The sequence below is a fragment of the Orbicella franksi genome, chromosome 2, assembly GCF_964199315.1.
Source record: "Orbicella franksi chromosome 2, jaOrbFran1.1, whole genome shotgun sequence".
NCBI lineage: Eukaryota > Metazoa > Cnidaria > Anthozoa > Scleractinia > Merulinidae > Orbicella > Orbicella franksi.
This window is the reverse complement of record NC_138146.1, coordinates 15,660,032-15,683,925: the sequence shown is the minus strand read 5'-3', so window position 1 is coordinate 15,683,925 and position 23,894 is coordinate 15,660,032. Positions and strand designations below refer to the sequence as shown.

General features: G+C 38.7%; 2 protein-coding genes across 2 annotated transcripts; one reads left to right on the top strand and one right to left on the bottom strand.

The window, feature by feature from the left end:
- The first annotated feature begins 4,144 nt into the window (after positions 1–4,144).
- On the top strand, positions 4,145–6,600 carry LOC145468476 (uncharacterized). The gene has a single exon (XM_081452227.1). It carries the CDS (start codon positions 4,671–4,673, stop codon positions 5,496–5,498), a length of 828 nt encoding a protein of 275 aa, XP_081308353.1. The 5' UTR covers positions 4,145–4,670; the 3' UTR covers positions 5,499–6,600.
- A 12,342-nt stretch (positions 6,601–18,942) lies between these two features.
- Positions 18,943–23,702, bottom strand: LOC145468469 (uncharacterized). The gene is made up of 5 exons (XM_081452216.1): positions 23,469–23,702; positions 21,895–22,130; positions 21,307–21,433; positions 20,346–20,455; positions 18,943–19,809 (listed from the first exon to the last, which is right to left on the bottom strand). Exons 1-5 carry the CDS (start codon positions 23,548–23,550, stop codon positions 19,447–19,449), a joined length of 918 nt encoding a protein of 305 aa, XP_081308342.1. The 5' UTR covers positions 23,551–23,702; the 3' UTR covers positions 18,943–19,446.
- Between the last annotated feature and the right edge of the window lie 192 nt (positions 23,703–23,894).

Below are 23,894 nucleotides of genomic sequence, written 5' to 3'. Positions count from 1 at the left end.
GCTTTTGAAAGCATCTCGCACAGGCAATGAATAAGACTAGATATATAGAGACATCGTTCTAACCAACTCTGGTAATTAACATAAAACGTTAGCATAAAGTCGATTAACGGATCTAAAATTTGTTTTATTTACACCTTTCATGAGAAAATTTGTGTTTCTCTGTTGAGGACGACAAATTTAAGCAAAATGATATTCTTACTGCAGTAGCTTTTTAGTGTACTGAAGAATGAAAATGTCTTAACTTTAATCTAAAAAGAACAAACCGCGGCGATAAATTATCAAACGCCCTCAAAGTAACAAGAAAACAGTTTTCTACAATATTGAAAGTCATTCTTAAGAATATTTTTTCCAATTATACATTTTGTATTTTATTTATTAATTGTTCTTTTCCACGAACAATGAAACTACTGTAAAATTGAATTAAGGAGAAAAAACATTACATTTAAGTTGGGTCACAACTGCTCCTCACGATTTTCGTTTGAGGTTTCGCCGTTTGCCGCTTGAGGTTTAAATAGCATTCTATAAAAAAAAAATATCATAATTCCTGATCCATGACGAAATCATGACACTAGCTGTTAACAAATTTTACCATTTGTTTGAATAGTTTTGAGAGAATAAAATGAAGTAGTATCAAAAGATGTCTTCCAATTTTAGTTTAGATTCCGTTTAAATGACGTAAAGTTCATACATAGTTCACCACGTCCGTTTAGATCCATGCCGTGAACCAATTTCAGTTCTTTACCTTATCAGTGAGGCAGGTGTTTTGAATAAACATGTACATATTAGTTTAATTCGGTTTAGATAACAACTAAGACACGAAACATTTTGTTCGGTGTCCTCTTGGACCCTGCCTCTGATTAAAAAGTGAATGTATTATCTTCCAACCGCGCAAATTTTAAATGATATTCGTAGTAAATGTAGATTATGTATTGCTTCAAAAGGTCATTGCACACTATTTTCTAGAATGATAAGTTTCAGTTTTTTACTGTTCTGATCTTTGGACAGAGTGAATAATTCACTTTCTTGAAGGATTTTCAAAGATTTTCAAAGTCAAAGATTTTTACAATCTGAGCAGCTTTGACTTTTAAAAAACATAATGTCGTAGGAGCCACGATTTAAGGCACTTTGTGTTTCAATCTGCAGGTTTTCAGCGATATTTGTACACATGTGTTAACTTCCATAAAATTTCCATGAAAGTGGAGAAAGCAAATTCCCTCAGCCGTTTTGAGATTACGGGGCATATAACCATTCAACTCGTTTATTAATTTTTGTACCAGCAGTTCCAGTTTGTAGCATTTTTATCTCTCTAGTCGTCTTGATCGTTATTTTATGAAAAACGTTCCTAATACTCTTGAAAGGTAGTCATTCGTGCTCTTTGATTTCATTGTTATATTTGCCTTATTTTGAATGTGTCAAAACTCGCCTACTCTCGGACAATGGGACAATTGTTTGATATTAAAACTTATCATGTAATGTCTTAGTTTACTTACTGCACTTAGTAAGTGAATGTGGAATGTGGCATAGCAACAGTATCCAAAACAAACTAACCTCAGTGTCGCACAAAAATTTGCGCATCCCAATTAGGGAAAATGCGATGACTTGACAATTTTTATGCTACGTAATTCTTCTAAGAATTTAATGTCCTTTTCCAAATTGTCGAGAACCTCAACATTATTTTCCTGTTACAAAGCAACCAACAAAACCATTTCCTTTTCAAAACTGCCAAAATTCTGACCCAAATTCAATACCAACAAATAGTTTTAAAAAAATTTCTGACTAGGGCCATGACCCTTGGTCTATTTTTGACGCAGGTTAATAAATGTCCATCGGAAATGATTCTCTAAGAGATTGTTGTGCTGTATAGAAAGGCAAGTGGAAACACTTGATTTACTTTGTTTTTAAGTTCAATTCATCGAAGGTTCCTTAACAGGCTTTTCGATAACCAGTCTAGCCGAGCACGGAGCGAAAACTCTGTTGTCTCGGTTGGTTACTTTTATTAACCAATAATTGATAACTAAGATAGAAAATAGAATGTGTATTTTTGTTCTTAGAGAATAGATCAGAAATAATGGCGACTGAAAAATGTAGTTTATTATACAAGCACAACAATGTACTGCTTTGTCCGGTATGAAGTAAGGAATATATTTAAACTCAGTAAATTATAATTTTCGCTCTTCAATGGAACGATCTTCGGTCGCGTCCACACTGGTTCAGTTTACGTTCAAAACAGATCGCTGTTTTGAGAGAGACTGAAGCACTGCATGGTTCTTTCGTTATAGCTAGGTGCAGTTGTTTTGGTTGGTAACTCATCGGTGGACAAACGTCACCCCATGCGGGGTATTGACTTAAGACTGAGAGATCGCACGGACGAAGTTGAGTTATAATATTATATTAATGGCCTGTTTTTTGTTGGCTTTTAAGTGATATGACGCTGGCATGTGATACATAAATCGATGGCATTTTAACTTCAATACAAATCAATATAAGAGATTTGAAGTATGGACTCAACTAAATGTTATCTTTTTTTTAAGATATTGCCAGAATAAGAGAAACCTAGGACCCCTGTACTGCTACGGAAAGTTCTTGAGGAATCCTGAGATAAGTTGCTAAAAGGATCGCATCCCGTTGGTATAGTCTTAAGACCTTTTGAAAGAAGGTTTGTTCGAAGCCCATGGGACCCTTCCTGGTCCGCTTCATATCAGTTTATTAGAAAGAAATTTTTCTAGCAATCGATGGAAACACCTGACTCTGAAACTGTCAAAAAGAGAAAATTTGGACTTTTTTACATGATCCTTTCCAAATTTTCCATGTCAATATACGAATTCTCTATACCAGTCTTTGTATATTTCTAACAGCACTATCAGGAGAATCTTTTTGATGAGACATTCTCGTGACCTGTGTTCCGGCATAATTACATATTGGAAATGCGGGAAGAACTGGCAGGATGATACCTCTTAGAGCTTAAGTTATGAAAGAACAAGGTTCTGAACAAAACCAAGCTTTAATCTAGTTTGTGTAGCACGTTTAGAGAGAAAGTTGATAGCCATAGTATAAACTAGCCGTGGAATTTCTCTGACTGCACTGCCAAATTTATCTTATGTGCTGTTAAGTTTAGTTACGATATCCGGTAGCTTTTATAAAATACTTCCATTTCAGCTTTAAGAGAGCAATATTTGCCAGAGGTTTCCGGAATTTAAAATACTCGTACTTGCAACCCACACTTACTTCTTAGCCAATATTTTCAAAACAGCACAACAGCGCTACTCTAAAATAATCTCACGAGTTTCAAGGAGTGCAATTGTCTTCAAAAGACTTTCGTGAACTTTTTCTTGGTGACAGACAGAATTTTCTCATTTAGATTACCTGTTTATTTAGTTTCAAGTCTGTAATTACACTCGTGATAATGCTATCGATTTGTTTAGTTTGTGTAAACTTCCGTGACATATTTTGAATTTATGGTGTTGTGATACCAACTAAATATTGCCTTTAATTATCCACCAATATCATACAAAGTTCTATCGGAGTACGTGAGTTTTCATTTGTCCATTCACGAACGTCTTTAGACTTCTTTAATTCCTTGCTCTGATTTTCCTCTTCCGCTAGATTCTTCACTAGTTAAAGAAAGTTTACATTCGATTTTGCGACTATGACAAAATTTTGACTTTTCGATTTTATCAAACGTTCACTTTTGAGAACACTCTCTAATTGCGTGCGGCGATATCTACAAAAGTGAAAGCACTCCTAACTTTCGCTCGCAGCTGGATTGGAATATTTCTGACATGTGAGTGCAGTCTCATAATATACAACTTAATAATGAAGTAATTCCCTGCCTGAAATATTTTTAACGTTTAATATTAAACAACGTTACTGCCGTAAGCTGGGCACGAAACCTTGGAAACGTAACAACGCTGCTCCAAAGAAGGTTGAACAAGTGTGGATTTTGAAGTACAGTGTAGACTGAAAAAATAACGTTATCGTGTTTCTTACAAACCATGAAGGCAAACAAAACGTGCCAAAAAATTTCCCTTTGTTTCCGGGATTTACTTGGCAGACTTGTAATTCTCTAGACAATGAACTAATTAAATGGATAAAACCAACTAAAAGATCAAAATATACACACTTTTTAAAGCACTTATCGCATTCGGCTTAGCGATGTTGCTTACGGGTGATAAATAGATTAGCCGTGAGGGGGGATTAATGGAAAATCAGCCCAAGACTACAAACACGCAAGTCGGCCAAAACAATTCACAAAAAACTCCAGTTGTGTTAATCTGCGTCTTAGGAAAAGCTAAAAACACAAAATCAGGTTGGAAATGTGTTTCTCCATGTTCTTTTTGAAAGCGGGGATGTCAATTCGGTTACCCATGCGTGCAACCCCGGGGATCACATTCTTGTTCCCACTTCAAATATAAACGCTATAAATATTCTCCGCATGTGGTCGTAGTGTTACAGTTCCCACGATCCTCCACCACTACCGTAAGAACAAAAGACCGCTTACAAGTCGCCGTATTGGCTCGGTCACGTGACACGCTTGCCTAGCGTTTATAAACTGGAACGCGTTTGCAAAATGCTATAGTGCTTTGTGAAGCAACTTGAAGGCCACTTGACTGTCACAGTTGGATTAAGACTTATCTGTCTTTGCTTATTCAGGAAATCATTTACAGAAGAAGATGTCAGCGTTTAGTCCTGTCTCAAACTACGAAAAAGGTGCGGATTATTTTCCGTCTGTTCCGTCCGTTAGTACAGTAACGTGGCCTAGCGCTGTTCCACCAGCCTTTGATCTCGGACCGTGGTATTCGTGGGGACTACCACACTCCAAATTGAACTGTCACGGGCCTCCTCCTCCACCAGCTGTTACCCCGTTGGAGTACACAAGCTTTTGGCCAACTGTACCCTCCCTAGGAAGCTGTGGTTTCTTCCTACCCTCTGGAAGTTCCCTGGCTAGATCGTACGAGAAACCAAGTCAATCCTACATTGGGCTCATCGCGGAAGCCATCCTCAGCTCTCCGGAGAAGAAGCTTGTGCTAAGCGACATTTACAGTTACATCCTAACACGCTATCCGTACTTCAGGACCAAAGGTAGTGGTTGGAGGAACAGCATTCGACACAATCTGTCGCTAAACGATTGCTTCATCAAGGCTGGTCGAAGTCCAAATGGAAAGGGACATTTCTGGACGATTTGCCCCATGTATTACGAAGACTTCTTGCACGGAGACTATCGCCGGAGAAGAGCTGGGAAGCCGTGTCTAAAGTTGGATTTGAAATCCGAGCGACTTCTGGCCGATCCTCACCGTTACTTCGCCTTTTTCAGCGAAGAAGCAAAGCCGAGCACGATCGCCCAAAGGGAGACAACTCCGCCGAGATACGAAGAACGCGAGCGTGATGAAATCAGAGACAGAGAGATCGACTGCGTTTCGATCGAACAGTGTTCGTCTGAACACGAATCAGGACGAAGAAGAAGCTTCGACGTGCAGAGTTTACTTTCTCCTCCGCATTAAATAGACTATAAAAAATAGAACAAAGACATGAATTAAGGACAAGAACATAATTTATATATAACGTCTGGATTATGATAATTTAATTTTATGTATTTAGTATCTTACAAAGTTATTCTCGGGTCCTAGTTTATCCAGAAAAAAACTTTCCACTCATTCCTATGTATGAGAAAGTCAAACAAGAAAAAGGGGGGAAAATAAGATCCATTTTCATGTTTAGATCTTGAAATCAACAACGCAAGTTTGTGTTGCGTGCGGACGAGTGATATTAATTCATGAACACAACTTGAAAACCGCAAATTGCATTTGTTTATGTAAGTTTAACGATCGCACATATTGTCTTTTAATTCCGGTCTTTTTCTCAGCTAAAATCATTCTTTGTATTATAAGGAAAATAGTTAGTGGTATTACCTTATTTCATGGTTCAAAGCTGGGTGAACTATATATATTGAAGAATGGGGAAAGAAAAATAAAGAAAAATTTCTGGCACTATTTTGACATTGTTTTGTGTTTAATGCGCTCAATATAAGTGCTAATGGAGACATTATTCGGCTTAAGTTGCAACACAAGTTTAGTTCTTGGTAAATCTTAGAACCGTGGAAGATGTGAAATCTTGCGCTTGTAAACACGCGAATTTGGAGGGGAGAATCCTTTATGAACTTTTCGGGAGCTGAAAGCTGGAGTTTGACTTAACTGTTTGACATACAGCGATATCATGACGTGTCTTAGGAGAAGATTACCTACAACATAATTAATTGACAATCTGAAGAGGAGACGCAAGCCTAACTTAAACTTTGCCTGCGGAGAGAATTTAAATGCAGTGTAAAATTGACCGAACAAAGAAACTGCTTTAAGGGGGAACTTAATTGCTTCGGGTGGATATAACAACTATTGAAAACTGTCAGCGAGAAATTACCTTTGTCTTCTTTGAAGAAAGAAACTATAAGAAAGAAAGTGTCATGCGCATGCGCAACATGCACAGGCTTGTTTTTCTCGCTGTTCATACTCCCTGTTAGCTTTGGTAAACCGCATGCTAGGATTACTCGGTCCAAGGTTTACTAAAGATTTATTACCAACGGCTTACAAAAGAAGGAGTATTTTCAATTCAAGTTAAACTGATTAAGCACTAGTCTTCTCTTTTAGGCTTGTTCTGTTATTGATTAGCAGTTTATTTTTCAAACTGCTCAAGAGATGACCTTCTTAGAATACTGTTATGCTGCGTGGGTGGGAAAGTGAAAACAGTTATTTTGTTCGATATGGCACATCGACTGCTGACGTTTTGAGTGTCAGTCCTTTCTTCAGCCATCTTCATCTAAACTAAGTTTGTGGCCAGTCAATTAACCAGCCCTGATCTATTTCAAATAAGTGAATTTAAATGGCTGTACTATCATGGACTTTTCAACATGACCTAATGCTTACGAGTGGGTAGCCATGAGGCAAAACTTACAACAGCTTCACTTTCAGTCACTTCCAACTTTTTCCGTTCATGAGGGATCGATTTCATAAATTTACTTTCAAATTTACTATACTCCCTCCCATTTGTTTTCAAGGGATATTCAGCGAGGTAAGGTACAGCCGAGTTCATTATTCGCCTGCACAAAACACGAGAGTGTCTTTCAAAATTTCAAACTCCCAGTCAGTATTGACTAAGTAAAGAGTATCCGGATAGGTCAAACAGATCCTATGCAAGTATAATTTACAAATTCTGGCATTACTCAAGCAAAGTTTGCACGTGTAGCCCAGCTGGGGCCCAGCTGTTCGTACGAAACTGAACATACATAACAGGAAAAGGAAAGTTTAAACTGCATGCTTTCTCCCATTTGTTTTCAAGGGATGTGGCCAGCGAGGTATGGTAAAGCCGAGATGATTTTTCAAATTCGCCTGTACAAAACTGGAGACTAAATGTTTTAAAATTTCAAACTCCCGGTCAGTAATGACTAAGTAGCTTATAGCGTATCCCGACAGGTCAAACAAATCATGAGCAAGTATAATTTGCAAATTCTAACAGAAGGCAAGGAAAGTTTCTACGTGTTGCCCTGCTGAGGCCCAGTTTGCCCAGTGCACTCTAGTTTTCGCGCACGAAACTTAAACATCCAATGATAAGTATAGACACGTTTAATTATTTATATAAGCCAAGCAAGAGACTTAGATCTGGAGCTTGGGTAGCCAAGTCAGTATCAGAGCTGCCTCTGTTTTCAAAGCAGCCTTGGCAAACTAGACTACTACAAGCTCAGAATTAACTATTACATTTTTTTAAATATTTAAAACTGATTTATGAAGCATTGCAAGCTACGAATGAGATAATAAAACCATGTTAAATCTAGTTAACCTTGTAAGTAAATAAAATTATGAGAGCGAAGAAAAGAAATAAAATATAGAGAGGGCTTTAGTACAAAATAATTACAAATAGCGAAATAATAAGATGTAATTCGAAAATTTGTTGAAAATTAAAGCACCATTTTCTGCGTAGTTCCACTGTCAAATATAAACTGCCAGTAGTTCAAGACTAAGAACGCAGCAGGCGTCCAAGAACCCAGAATGCACTTAGTGTTTTTTTTTCTTTCAGATTCATGCAGTATAGCTTTGATTGACGCTGAACTTTCAAACAATATTATCAACTCTAGGGGACATGATATAACGCAGTGCGCTATTGTACCGTATCCATAATATGGTGCAAAACATGGCTTAACCTAAATTCACTCAGTCCCAATTCTTTTAATATTGTCTTAGTGGGGGAAAGCTAACGTTTGAGTAGGTTTATACCGTTTTATTCCTCCACAATCCTTGCGGTTGTACTCTGCCATGATTCCCATCCGGCCGCAGTATAATCTTCCTAGGCCAATAAACTCTTATATTCTTATTTCAGCATACATCTATCTATTGTTATACCAAATGCTCTTCTTTTTATGACCATACAGAACTTTTTGGGGCTAAGTTTTTTCTATGGATCGATTTGACGTACGAGAACTCAGAAATAAAGGATGTTAAAGCAAAACTGCATATAACGTGACAGGGCAGGGGTTCTAGATTTAACTAGTATGTACTTAAAGTGTTTTGCGTGCAAACTTCACTTCAGCTTTCCGTTATGATATCGGATAGGTGTTTAGTGTGTTATATTGAAAACTTCTGATTAAATCCCCCTTGAAAGGGCGTGTGATATAAGTTCAGGTCCATGCGGCAGATCTTAAAGCGGGTGGGACAGAGGTGGGGTGCTGATGAAGATCACGTAATGGCCCTCAAGTTTGGAAAAGAAAACTATTAACAGCGCATAAAAGGGAGTAACTACAACGGAACGGATAAACTGCTTCATCTATCTCCACACTATGGCGGATTCCTTTCTGTAGTTTTGTCTTCCATAACCTGGATTAAAGAGAAAATTTATCTTAGAGTTTTAATTGGTTCGTGCGGCTCATTTGAGATCAGGTTTGAGTCCAGTATTTACTTTAACCACTACTTTGAAGAGACCACCCTGAATATGATACAAATCATATGTTAAATAACTATCGATATAGAGTGGTTTTCACTTGACTGTCCAAGTACATTCGCATTTGCTTTGGTTTTGAATGATAACGCTAAACGATTGGCTTCAAACATTCGCACCACTTTGTCATCCAGTCTGAAGTAAAACTAGCGTTGCGCTCGCGTGTTTCCCGCCCTTCGCGTCAGCTACATGCACTTGCTTCAAGTTTTGATTGGTTCTTTGGATTGTCTGTGTCCATTGTGTGCTTTGTGATTGGTTGGGTAATTACTTTGGGTTTAGTTTTTTAAAGAAAATCGGCTTGTTATGAAACCCGAACATTCTCTTTTTTCCTCGTACTACTAGCAAAACTCTGTTCACTGACGTTTTTTTTTTTTTTTTTTAAATCAAGATCCTGTCCACGAGAACTGACTGAATTTTAATGGCTGTTCGGTATCTAAAGCTTATAGCCGATGAGGTTTATAAGCTAAAAGATAATAATAAATAATAACAATAATAATAAGAAGAAGAAGAAGAAGAATACCGACTTTAAAATGGCTCCTCATCCGAAAGTAAAACTAACTACCTTACTAAGCCTGTAAAGAAAAGAGTGATCGATAAAATGTGTTTTTAGAGAAGTACAATGCAGTTTAAAGAACCTTTAACGGAGATCAGTCATTGCCAAATCAAACTAACATTTTCAGACATCATACTAGAGATATTAAAAAACAATTTACGAGATCATCTCTGCATTTCCGCCTTGACAACAATTATTATTTACCGACGGAAACAGGGTGAGTATTCGTTAGTTTGTCACTTCAGTTTGTTGTCATGGAGATATGTAACACTTGCGCCAGCAAGCCACCTTAACCTACTTGCAAAATAGTTGAGACTATCCCCAAACTTGCATTTATGATCACGCAGATGCCTTTGTTAGAAATAAAGAAGGTAACGAAACAAAAGTGCCTCAACTAGTTTTACAAATTTTTGTAGTGGTGCGAAGGTGGAGTAAGGGAACCGGTTGTTGGAAAGATGATTGCGCTTTAAAACTAACATATTTTATTCAAATTCTGTTAATTTGCTACATAAACTGCAGTTAATATTGTGCTACATTCAGTGTAGGATCTTGAAGATCTTGAAGATCTTCTAAAGGAAACACGTTTCTGGTACTGCGTGATTCATTTCCACCACGAAGTAAATAATGAATAAAAGGTTAATTTCATACAACATATCAATAGATTTGAAAGTGGTTATTTATAATTCGAGACGGACATATTTATATGTCTACAGTGAAATCTGTATTAAAGGGAGACCCTTGGGACACTCACTAGTTCTCGCTTAATAAGGGACCGTTCATTTTTTATGAGGGAGGGGGGGCTGGTGGGATTTGGGAAGCACCATTTAAAAATCGCATGACCCCCCTCAGCTTACCAATTTTTTCACATGGCCCCCCTCTTATAGCGGTCATTTTTTGGGATGACCCCCCCCCCCCAAAAAAAAAAAAATTGAACAAACAATATTTAGATTTCAACTTTTTTAATATTTCTCTATTATCCCCCTACTTCACGTTTTGTGCTCACTGTGAAGACAATATTTACAATCCCTATACTACAGAGAGCTGTTGTTTGAAAAACAAATCAAAAGAAAGAGAAGTCAATTTCGGATCTCCTAGTTATGGCTCGCCCTGAGCGTGTGGCATTTGGCCTCTCATTGGCATCTCCCTCATCTGAATTGATGAATGCCCACAGTTTTAATGTAAAACAGATCAAATGTATAGAAGCTAAGTTGACGGAGGTTACGTAGGACATGGAAGCACTAGAAAATAAGAGCAATTATAACAGCATGTTCAAGGGCATACTCAAACAGCACATCAACAAAAGGAGAGGGAAAAAAGAAACCGCAGAAAGTCAAATGAAAGAAAGAAGAAGCGGACTGAAAACAACGTCCAACGAGTTTATGGAATCTGTGTTGGAAACCCGCTAAGAAATGATCTTCCACAATGCCTTGTGTACCCTCCTAGAACGGCCGTCCCGGAAGAGTGTATTAAAGTTGAGGATGTTGCCACGTCGTCGCACAGCTCTTGGAAGGGAATTATTTCACCAATGCTGCAAGAAGCAGAATCACCACCAACTTTGAGCAGGAAGTCAGAGATTATGTTTACACCTTCATGTACCCTGAAGAGTACACTCTGACGGAAAGCATTGCTGCTTCTTGCATCATCGGTGAAAGAGACTCCCATAGCAGCACAAGCGGCGACGAAGAACTCGACGACAGCGAAGATGAAGATGAGTGCCAGTGAAAGTTGCATTCGAAAATAACAGTGTTAAATACTTCTTTTCAGTAACTACAAATGCTTTTTGCCGCCAAACGTTTTTTTAAAGCAGAAGGAAAGTTTGTAATAAATTTGTATCCTGCCTTCTATGTTTATTCTATAGCAATTTTTTTGATATTCAAACATTATGCCATTTTAAAGTTTTACTAAAATATTTCACGTGACCCCCCCTTTTTCCATTATTTTTTTGGGATGGCCCTCCCTCGAAAGCCATTTTTTTTCGCATGGCACCCCCCCCAAATCCCACCAGCCTCCCCCTACCTGATAAAAAATGAACGGTCCCTGAAGGGTGTCCGCTCTAAACAGGTTCAGCAATATGAAGGTGGATTAATCAACATGACACGAGCGCGGGACAAAGAAAAATTCTGAGTCCCCGACAGGAATCGAACCCATGACCTCCCGAACACCGGACGGGCGTTCTATCCACTGAGCTACGAGAACTCATGTGGAAAATGGTAATTCCTCATTACCGAACTTAAAATTCACCATCTTTATTAACTTATCACTACTCACGATGACTTCGATAGTGTTGATCCTAGCAGTATGCAGGACACCTGTCATATATGAACTCAGTTAAATGACCTTGCTCTCCATGAATTCTCGTAGCTCAGTGGATAGAGCGCCCGTCCATTGTTCGGGAGGTCATGGGTTCGATTCCTGTCGGGGACTCAGAATTTTTCTTTGTCCCACGCTCGTGTCATGTTGATTAATTCACCCTCACATTTCATTACCGAGCTTAAAATTCACCATCTTTATTAACTTATCACGGTTCAGCAATAATAGTTAATTATTAACCTTTTGTAACACAGTGCAGTGCAACACAGTGTAAGAACAGAGACTGGTCATAGCACAATGTCCAGTCAGTCAATACATCAATCTGGAGTAATCATTTAGCTTTAAAACGACATCGCTGAACAATGTTTAAGTAGTCCGAGCTGAGCTTTTAGAAGTAAAAAGCCCTTGAAGTGTCCGCTTATTGCAGGTTTTGTGCAACAAAATGGCTTAATATTGGTGTCCGCGTCCGCTTAACAGAGGTGTCCGCTGAATGCAGGTTTATTTTACAGTAAATATGGAAAGACAATTTAGGGACTCAAACTGGTGTCCACCGCACTTTCTAGAGGGTGTCCGCTTAATACAGGTTTCACTATATAATCTATGCCGGAAAAACTGTGCGAAAAGCCGTGTACAACATTGCAAATCCCTAAAACAGACAAGCTACAAAGTTACAACAGGTGCTTATCGAATTCTGCTTTGAAAAACGGAGAGTTTCGTGCCCTGACTTACAATGCAATCTCGGTTCAAAGCGTGCCTGATTGGTCCCATGTTCCGTGCACCATGTCGCTGCTGAATCCACGCCGGCTTTTCAGGGCCCTTGTGTCCAACAAGCAGCCACGGCTCTCTCCGAAGCGGCACCGCAGGTGCTACAGCTCCAAGGCTGGACAGAGCACTCTTCCATCCTTTTATCAGCTCTATCCTCTCAGGATTCGTGGAATCCCACACTCCAATAAGTACGATCAAGTTATCCGGAAGGCCTTCGATAAACGTTTTCATTTTAGAAGCCTTGTGTCGGTTTACTGCCGAATGTGTCGAAGCCCTTGGTTGCGTGTATACTGCCATTGAGATAAACTGTCACGATATTGTGACCTCTGCTCTATAAGAATTGATTAGGAAATAGTTTTAGCCTTGATTATTTCTGTTACCTTGACAGAAGCTTTATCTCGACTTGATGGAGAGATTGAACAGGTGATTGGCATGGGTAGAGTGGACGAGGATGGGTTTGGATAAATACCGGTACTGCGCACAACAGAGGAAAAACAGAGAGATCGCTAACTCGTGTCACCAATATGAAACTTTTGAGTTCATTGGATCCTCAGAGAAACAACAGAGAAGTCTATGAAAATTACGAAGAAGTGGACAGAGAGGATCAGGCATTTCATAGCCCTGTTTTTGTTTCTCAGTTGAACGCACAAAAGCCCGTTTAATTTCAAGATTAGGTTTAAGGTTTAATTGATAATGATCACCCCTTCCCCCACCATTATCAACCCCTAACACCTCCCTCGAAGGTTGAATCAATAGATAAAAAGGAAATAGATGCAAACTGTCTTCAACTCTCTGAATCATACCAGCAAAACAAAACAAACTTCCAAAACGTACTTTACGAAATTGCCAAAAAGATCCTAAGAACTCCGAGCGTAAGTCTAAACGTTTGGTAAAAGATTCTGTTGGATTAATTCAGTTATACAGGTCATAAGGTCACCTAAAATTCATCAAAGTGAACTTGCCTTTTTGCAGTAGTCTATCCCATTGACTTTAATAATTGACTGTACAAATGGAGTGGTTTTCAGATCATCTGGTTTTGCACAAGACAATAAAAATAGAGATGCTGATAGCTGCAAATTAAAAATTAAATCACATAGGAACTTGGAACTTTAGTAGTAAGACCTCAAATCTCTTCAGGAGTGTGTAACACGTAGATTCTCCTTACAATATCATCCAGTTGGTTAATCTCGTGCTCATGTTTCCAGGCTGTGGGTGAAGCCGCAAGCTCGATCATTGCTTGGCTTGCCCTCTTCCTATAGAGAAAATTACCACGCGGAAAGACTTTTTAAGTCCAACTTTTTAAGTTGGAGAACGAGATTTGGCCGAAAGCAGGAAGCAGCTTTTTTGAATTTCTTTCTTCAAATGAGTAACATATTAAATTAAAGCATTATTTCGAGTTACTTTTGTGAAGAGGGTTAGGCAAGCCATTTCGTGATTATAACCGTTTGAGCAACACAAACTTTCAAGAACTTCTTTTTTCGTTTTCGCTACTATAGCATTAGTGACGACGGCTGCTAAGGTTAATTTCTTTCGCGCCAAAATGGCACTGGCCGACACGCGCGCACTTTTTTTCTGATTGGTAAACTGACTCTTTCTCGTATCACAACTTGATGGTCTCTATCGTGGTGAGGTATGAGCCAGCAAACTCCCAGAGCTAACATCGAAAGAAATGTATTGCAATGAGTGAAGTTTAGAAACCATTTTTTCCCTACATTTCAGGTGCAACTATTTAAGCTAGTGTCTTTCCCGGCTAAGACTACAGCATAAGGAGAATGACTTCTGAACCCAACTTTAGCCTCTAATCAAATTAAAATATCAAAATTTCGATTAGCTGAAACGACTTAAATATGTGCAAAAAAGCTGCTTGTTTGAGGAAAGGGTTGGGTAGAGGACAAACCAACGAATGAAGAGAGAAGAGAGTCCTTTTCATCGCTCCATTGACCTCCTTCTACTCGTCTTATCCGAGTCTCCGACAATCTGTTTCACCAGCTGTTGAAAGTTTAGTAGATGTGGCCGGGCATGGTGACCTTTTAAAGAGGGACCCAATTGGTCACTCCTGACTTTTCTAATTACCGGTATTAGTGAAACTTCTGAAGTATTGATCGTATACTAGTGCCCCTTCTGCAGTTAAACTGAAATAGCTTTGTGTGATTTATATCATAGACAGGATAATTAATACAATGATCATACTCATAGATGCATAAAAATAAGAACAAACATTGTTGTTAGCATTCAATCATCTCAATTTTGTTACGCATGACCGACAGAGAGTTTTCGTAACATGGGGCAGTGGCTTTTAAGCATTCGTTTAAATTGAGCCATGTCCACAATAAACAAGAATTTTGTTGCTGTTGTTGTTGTTGTTGTCGTTGTAGTTGTAGATATGCCATACCTTTCTCACAGTGCTCACCAGTGAAACCTTGTTTAACACATATGCATCTGTAGCCACGGTCAGTAAAGCCGGCTTGACACTTAGTGTCAGGATGCTGAGCAAGACACGGAGAACTGGCGCAAGGATTCTACGAATAAACATAGCAGTAACTAATCAATTAGCGACTTCTAACGTTATGTCCACATGTATACTTTGTCTGTAAACGGATACAAATGTTTTCGTCCACACGAGTCTGGAGGTTCACACCGGACCAAACATTCATGATCTCAATAAAGAAATCTGAAATGGTCTAGATAATATCCGATATCACACGAGTCCACCTAGGTACAAGACTGGCATTAAAGAAATTAAAAAATGCGCTGGCAATGCGTCGTGACGTCAGCGTTTACAAACGTACAAGTTTAGTGTGTCTATACTAGAAACTATAATCAGATGGTTGCTCGTTTGCGAAATCATTCACTGAGATCGTAAACGAAAATTTACCTTTACAATATATCAGTTTACAGATGTATATTTAAATGTATGCGAGTGGCTAGAACCTAGCTAGTTCGATTAACGTTGTTGGTTTATAACTACATGTAGCTAAAGAGCTCAGCAACCAGATATGTTTAATCTTAGAAATGTGTCTGGCAACTTGCAGTTACTAAGGAGGTCTTGTAAAACTTTTGTGCTTTATGCTGGCAAAAAAGTTACACTTACCTCAATAGAAGAATATATAGTGTCTGTCGCTTCTATCAAACCGTCAGGTCTCTGGGCGTGGTCGAGTCTTCTGGGATCACATTTTCCATTGGATGAAAAGTTGATTGACACACAGTCGTCAATCAAGTAGCATTTTAACTGACAGGTGTCAAAATCTTTTGTTTGGACAGTACTTAGGGCGTGGCCTCGCAATGCCTTGTTTGTTAGCTTGTGAACGAAGTTAATAGTTCTGCAAGCTGCAAGGAGAGTAATCGTATGGTCGTTACTTTTGATCGTGTGCGGTATTCTGACCAATACGGTGGTTTAGTTTCGAGAGTCTGACAAGACACGTGACATTCAGATCCCTTAAGTGAGCAGAAGACGAATCAAAACAAGCTCAGGACCACAGAGTAGTGACTGTCTTGCAGAACCTGGCCATTTTGTATTTTACGATAACTGCAGAAATTCTCGATTATTGAGCTAACACCTCCGAAAGAATTTGTTAAATAGTGATCAGTTTTTAGGAAATAACGAAAGCGGCCTGGGGTTTCGAAGGAAGAAAATATCGCGGTTTGCGAGTAGATCAAGCTAAATTGGCCGCCGTAGTGCGCTTGTGAAGCGGACGTTTCGTAAGTTGACTAAACAACAATTCGAGCTAATTCGTGTAAAACATCAATGCTGCCTTGGGTTACGAGGTAACTGACAACGTGATATATCAATAAATTTAATATATGACTGAGAAAATTACTTCATTGTGACTGGCTGAAGCTGAGAACAGGCCAATTTGTCGTTGTTTTTAATTTGCACTGCAGTACAAATTAGCGCGCGCGCTTTCGTAACTTTCTCAGGCATATAATAAATGAGTAATCGTATGGAAGCTCGAGCAAAAGGCTTTACACTACTCAGTGTAAAATACTTAATTCCACTCGCATTCCTAAGATTACTAATCAGATAGCAGTCTCGTTCCCAGAGGGCGGGAAGTACAGAGTCCCCGGAAACGAGCTCATTTCCGGGGACTCTGTTCTTCCCGCTCCCTGGATTGTACTTTGCACACATAAATATTTGAGGCTGATCAAACAGATCCCTGAAATTACCACAGGGAATTGGAAAACGTTCCCTAGCTTAATTGTCCTGTCTCGTTCATACACATCACTTGAGGAAATTTCAGTTCAAAAATATGTCGTGCATACAATCTGCCTGACATATTCAACACCTGCAGTATAAACGAATCGACCTTATGGTAATTAGTCACTTAGCAGGTGTCCTGGTCTGTGGTTGCAATGTTTTGCCGATAAAACTGTCCGTTTGCAAAACTTTATTTCGATCTGTGCTTGTTTAATTTCAAGAGGTGTCACAAGAAATATTTGATCAGTAATGTTTAAGGCTAGTTGTTCTGTGTTGAACGTCTCTTTCCAACGACTCGAATACAACCAGCTAGAGCGTCAGAACTTTAAAATACTTATATCTCATTATTTCCCATTGCAAGACCTACAGGGAACTGAGAAAAACGCACAAACTTTCACCAAGAGATTATCATCCTGATCATTTTTTGTTTTTGCTTCCACATACACTATATGAACATAGATGATAAATATTTTGCCGTGTTTTTTTTCTTTTCTCTTTTTTTGTCAACTCAGTAGTGAGTCTAACCCAAACACGAACCTTTTCGACGGGTTTCTGTCAGTTAAAAACAGCGACACACTTTTCTTGTTTAAAATTTTCTACGTCCACTAAAAATACTCACCTTTCACTCTTTCTCTATCCTTGAAGTAGACCCAGAATAAAATCCAAACAGTTGTGGAGTTTAAAAGAGACGCAGCCTTCATTGTGGAAAACGTATCTTATCTCGTTCAGCTAATTAATGATAGCTAATGGTGGACGTGTTTTGTATGGTGCCTTGTCGGTTAGACGTAAGTGTCGATAACTGACGATCTGTAGCACATTGAACGAAGCTGTAAGGAACTGACCTTTTTGGCCTTTTTGCGAACGCAAGAAGTACATATGGGCACACATAAGCTGTTGAGGAGTTGTGGCAGGTTTGGCATTTAGCCAGTAGTCATGGAACAAATATTTATGTGTGCAAAGTACAATCTTAAACTAGGTTTAATTAAACAAGTAATTAAAGTTGTTTACGTTTCTCCTAGCTTATCATAACAGAGGGCAATTATTCCTTTTGAACCACTTTCACGCTACTTCTCTGATTAAATACGTAATTCTCACAAGGATTTCAATTATCACTAACACAATTATGAATAATTTACCATTGCTACTGACGATGCAGCCTTTATGCGCATCGCGGGCGCAAAGAGCAATGATGATGATGATGATGGTGGTGGTGGTGGTAAAGCTATACCAGGGAGCTTAAGCAACGACGACGGTGACGCCGCGGACGACACCTAGTCGAAAAGGAATTTATATTCAGTTTTACCAGCGAAGTTCGCGATTTTCTTAATCAGTCTGTTCAGTAGGCCAATGGCTCTAGCTGACGTGTTCAGGCTAAATATGCAATGACAGCGCTCAGTTCCAAACGGAAAAAAAAATTAGCCGCCGTCGATGGCGTTCCTCAGGCAACGCAGAACTTGGTCATTTCACGTTCTTGTTTTGCAGAGGACGGCTAAGAAATGTACAAAGATTTAGGACGCACGGGCACAGCTATTGTTTTTCTCATTAAACCCTTTATTTGCTGACATTGCCTTCGTCGTCGTGGTTTGCTAAAGCTCCCTAAACTCTGTCAGACTCAGAGCTCAATCTATTATCAAAAGGAGCCTTAGCAAACTATCTGCACTATTACAACTACAATTAGTAACTTTTATAATTGTACATATATAAAACTGAATTTTAAAAAGCATTCTTGGCTACGCCTATGATAATGAAACAATGTAAAAGCTATATCAACCTAGTAAGTCTGTAAAATCATAAAAGCAAGGAAACATCAGAAAACATAATAAATTAGAAAAAGCTAACGCACAAAAACATAATTACAAATAACGTAATAATAAGATGATCTAGTTCGAGGATTTGTTAAAAATACTAGCACCATTATCTCCGCGTAGTTTCACTGACAAATATAAACCGCCAGTTGTTAAAGACTAAGAACTTAGCTGGAGTATTTTTTTCTTACACGTTCATGAAGTATAGCTTTGATTGACGCTGAACGTTCAAACTATATAGAGACAACAATTCTTATTTACCGAAGGAAACAGAGAGAGTATTCGTTAGTTTCTCAGTTCAGTTTATTATTATTACTCAGTTTGTTGTCATGGAGATATATAACACTTGCGCTAAGCTACCTTCAATAATTAAGGCTATCGGTATCCCGAACCTACATATTTCTTCAAACAAATGCCTTGGCTAGAAACAGCGAAGAAAGCAAAACAACAGTGCCTCAACTCATCGTTTTAGAAAATGTTGTAGTAGTGTTGAGATGGTGTATGGGTTGCTGGATAGGCGATTGCCTTACATACTAACATATTTTATTCATATTCTGTTACTTTGCTGCACTAAGAAAACACGTTTTCGGTGCTGCAACGTCCATGTTCACTACAACATAAAAAACTAACTATGTCAACTTCATATCAGTTGATCACGGCATTAGATACAATTCGAGACAGAGTTTATTATCTATGCCGAAAAAAACTGCCGAAAACACATGCGCTATATTAACAGTATTGAAATACAAATGATTACAAATGCTAATGATTATTTCACAGTACATTCTTATCGAGGATTAGCTAAATTCTGCTTTGAAAAACTGAGAGTTCCGTGAATTGACTTACAATGCAATCTCGGTCCAAAGCGTGACTGGTCCCTCGTTTCGTGCACCATGTCGCTGCTGAATCCACGCCGGCTTTTCAGGGCCTTTGTGTCCAACAAGCAGCCACGCCTCTCTCACAAGCGGCACCACAGGTGTTACAGCTCCAAGGCTGGACAGAGCACTCTCCACTCCTTCTATCTGCTGCATTGTACCGGGATTCGTGGAATCCCACACTGTGATAAGTACTATAAAATTATCCGGTAGGCTTTCGATAAATGCTTTCATTTCAGCGACCTCATCCGTTTCTCCGTATGTGTCAAAGCGCTTGCTTGCGTGTATAGAACCATTGGGATAAACTGTTACGATGTTGTGACCTCTCCCCTGTAAGAATTTATAAAGAGATAGTTTTAGCCTAGATCGGCCGGATGTGATGGAGAGATTGACCTGAGACAATCGGGAAGGTTGGGCGTGGATGGGTTTGAATAAATACGCTCTGAGACCCCTGAATCGTGTTACTGATGGGGAAACATTTAGTTCATTGTATGGCCAGAGACAAAAGGAAACAACACACAACTCTGTGAAAAAGTGAACACAGAGGATCAGGTATTTCGTAACCCTCTTTCTGTTACCAAATTGAGCTCAGTAAAGGTTTTGTTTCAAGTCCGATGATGATGATCAAGTCCCTTACCCCACAATCATCACCTCCCTCAAAGGTCGAATAATTGTCAGTTAAAAACGAAATAAATGCAAGCACCCGCCATCTTTTTGAATCAAATTAGCAACTTCCCAAAGCGACTTTATGAAATACCAACAACTGATCCAAACCGTCAAAAACTCGAAAGGCACTATTTTTTTTGTTTTTGGCAAAAAGAGTCTATTAAATTAACTAAGTTATACAGGTCATAAGATGGACTTACACTTTTGCAGTAGTCTTTCCCATTAACTTCAATAATTGACCGTTTAAATGGGGTGGTTTGCTGATTATCTGGTTTAGGAAACGACGTAATATTAATAGAGATGCTGATAGCTGCAAAATAAAAATGAAATATATCACCCAGTCAAAAGCCTTTGCAACTTTGTAACAAGGCCTCAAATCTCTCCAGGAGTGTTCAACACGTAGTTTCTCATTACAATATCATCCACTTGGTTAATCTCGTGCTCATGTTTCCTGTGGTTGAAGCCGCAAGCTCGATCATTGCTTGGCTCGGCCACACCCGCAACAGTTACTACCAGACAGGACTTGTTACCTTTTTCACTCTAGGAACGAGATTTGGTCGAAAGCAGGAAGCAGTTTTGTTTCCATTTCTTTCTTTTAAATGAGCACCAAACTGCCAGAGTTAACATCGAAAGAAGTGAACCCTACTTTGGCCTCCAGTCAAATTAGAACACATCTTAAACGACTTAAAGCTCATTTATGACAACATTAAAATTCGATTCTCAGTTACAAATGTGGTCAATGAATAAAGCTGCTTGTTGGGGGGAGAGAGAGAGTCGGATGAAAAACAAACTAACGATTCAAGACTCCTTCCTCGCTCATTCGCTGCCCTATCCTGTCATTCTATTCGTCCTATCATCGACAAAATAATGTTTCACTAGCTGCCAATTATTAGTCAAACTTTGGCCTCCTTCGATCTATATCATAGACATCATAATGGAGACAATATTATACTTATAGACGCGTAACATTGTTGGTAGCGTTCGATCATCTCAGTTTTGTTACAAATGACAGACAAAGAATTCTCCTAACACAGGGCAGTGGCTTGTGAGCGTTCTTTTAAATTAACCCATGTCCACAATAAACAATGATTTTTTGTTTTTGTTGTTTTTGTTGTTGTTGTTGTTGTTGTTGTTGTCGTCGTAAATATATATATGCTATACCTTTTTCACAGCGTTCACCAGTGAAACCTTGTTTAACACATATGCATCTGTAGCCACGGTCAGTAAAGCCGACTTGACACTTAGTGTCAGGATGCTGAGCAAGACACGGAGAACTGGTGCAAGGATTCTAGGAATAAACATAGCAGCACTTCAGTTGTAAATTAAGCAATAGACCACAAGTTTTTATGGTTTATAGGCTGATAAACCACGCGGGATGTTGGAAGAACACGAGAAGAATTCGCCTGCGGCTCGTGATTTACGAGTTCTTCCAGTATTCTTCCAACATCCCAAGTGGTTTATTACGCCTCTAAACCATAGAAACTTGTGGTCTATTGCTTTTATATAATAATTCAGAATACACGCGAAATTTCCATGAGTTTAATGGCACAATAAACCATAGCTGATTGACCAATCAGAGCGCGCGCATTCATTTGGTTATTATATAAACACAGATAAATTGTTCCATTACTCCGTGATTATTGTAAATATATTCAATCTTAGAAATATAATGTATCTGGTAACTTGCAGGTGCTAAAAAAGTCCTGTAAAAACTTTTGTGTTTTATGCTGGAAAAAACGTTACACTTACTTCAATAGCAGAATATATAGTGTCTGTTGCTTCTATCAAATCGTCAGGTCCCTGGGTGTGGTCGATGCTGTTGAGATCACATTTTCCATTGGATGAAAAGTTGATTGACACACAGTCGTCCTTCAAGTAGCATTTTAACTGGCAGGTGTCAAAATCTTTTGTTTGGACAGTACTTAGGGCGTGGCCTCGCAATGCCTTGTTTCTTAGCTTGTGAACGAAGTTAATAGTTCTGCAAGCTGCAAGGAAAGTAATCGTATGGTCGTTAGTTTCGATCGTACATCACGTATATATATACCTCATAAAGCAGTAATCTGCCTAACACAGTGGTTTAGTTTCAAGAGTCTGGAAACCCCCAATGGGAATCATCCTAGCAGGGTTTCAGCGATATTTCAGGTCAATGCGCGATGCGGTTTCAGTGAAAGACCGACATTTTACCCTCGCTCGCCATAGAGTCTCCAGTAGCTCAGTTGTTACAGCGTCTGGCTTAATCATGGAGGGTCGTGGGTTCAAATCTCATCTGGAACTCGGGTTTTTTTTGTTTTTTTTCTTTCGAGTTTTCAGTTGATGCTGTTTCTATCATTTAATATGAAAGATAACCAACCAAATCTTTAACTATTTTGCCTTTATTGCAGAAGATCAGACCTCCTGCACGAGTAAATATTCACACACTTGGCTATTTATCAAGTTGAGTATGATAAAGTTAAATTCGTCGCTTAGCGCTGTTGTCAAGCTGACGTTTCGTGAGTTGGCTGAACAACAATTCGCTTAATAATATCAATATTATCTCGGGCTACGAGGTACCCGACAACGTGATATGCTGATAAATAAGCTCATTACACGACTAAGAAAATTACTTCATTGGGATTAGCTGTGAGCAGGTCAATTTATCGCGGATTTTTAATTTGCACTCAGTGCAAATTAACGTTGCGCGCTTTCGTGACTTTCTCAGTCATATAGAGCCATTTTGATGAGTCATCGTTTGGAAGTTTGGGCAATTAAAAGAATTGAATCGTCCTCTCTTGTTCATACACATCACTTGAAGAAATGAAATGTGTGTAGTACATGCAATCTGCATGACATATACAACACCTGCAGTATAAACGAATCGACCCCATTATATTCAGTTAGCTTTAGTTAAGGGGGCAGGTGCATTTGATGGTTCTTGGTTGCAATGTTTTGCCAATGGAACAGTATGTCAGTTCGCAAAACTTAATTTCGATCTGCACTCCTTTTTCGCCAATATTGCTTACATTTAATTTCAAGAGGTATAACAAAAAATATTAAGGCTAGTTGTTCTGTGTTGGACATGACTTTGACGACTCAAAAATGGCTAAGAAGCGAGGAACTTTAAAATAATTGTATCTGATTATTTCCTATGACAAGACCTTCACGAGAGAAAAACGCACAAACCCTCACGCACACCATATCAACATAAAAGAATAAACATTTTGCCATTTTTTTGAATTGATCACCGAGCCTTACCTTAACATTTACCTCTTCGACACTGAGTTCAAAACAACGACACAATTTTCTTGCTTAAACTTTTCGCTTCCGCTTTAAGCCTTTAAACTTACCTTTCACTTTTTCACGGTCGTTAAAATGGACCCAGAATAAAATCCAAACTGTTATGGAGTTTAAACGAGATGAAGTCTTCATTGTAGAAAGTTTTCGTAGATCGTTCAGTTAATTTTCAGTGACGTGAGACATTTGCACATTATCTTGTGAATTAGACACAATGATAAGTGTTGATCAATGACGTTCTGAAGTGCAATGAAGCTATAAGAAACTGACTTTTTCGGCTTTTTGCGGACGCAAGATCTACTTCTGGAGGCCGATATGTAGTTAGAAAGTTATGGCAGGTTTGGCGGCATTATGCCAATTGTCAAGTAGGAAATATTCAAATCTGCGAAAGACAATCTTAAACTATGTTTAATTAAAGAAGTAATTTAAGTGTTTACGTTTCTTATAGCTCATCATAATAGTGTGTTATTATTGGTTTG

Bases quoted from the DNA above. Each gene is read 5' to 3' on its own strand.
- LOC145468469 (XM_081452216.1), bottom strand. From the start codon at position 23,550: ATGAAGACTTCATCTCGTTTAAACTCCATAACAGTTTGGATTTTATTC. The intron at 22,131-23,468 runs GTAAGTTTAAAG...CTTTCCTTGCAG, and splicing joins CGACCGTGAAAAAGTGAAAG to CTTGCAGAACTATTAACTTC. The intron at 19,810-20,345 runs GTAAGTCCATCT...AAATTCTTACAG, and splicing joins GGAAAGACTACTGCAAAAGT to GGGAGAGGTCACAACATCGT.
- LOC145468476 (XM_081452227.1), top strand. From the start codon at position 4,671: ATGTCAGCGTTTAGTCCTGTCTCAAACTACGAAAAAGGTGCGGATTAT.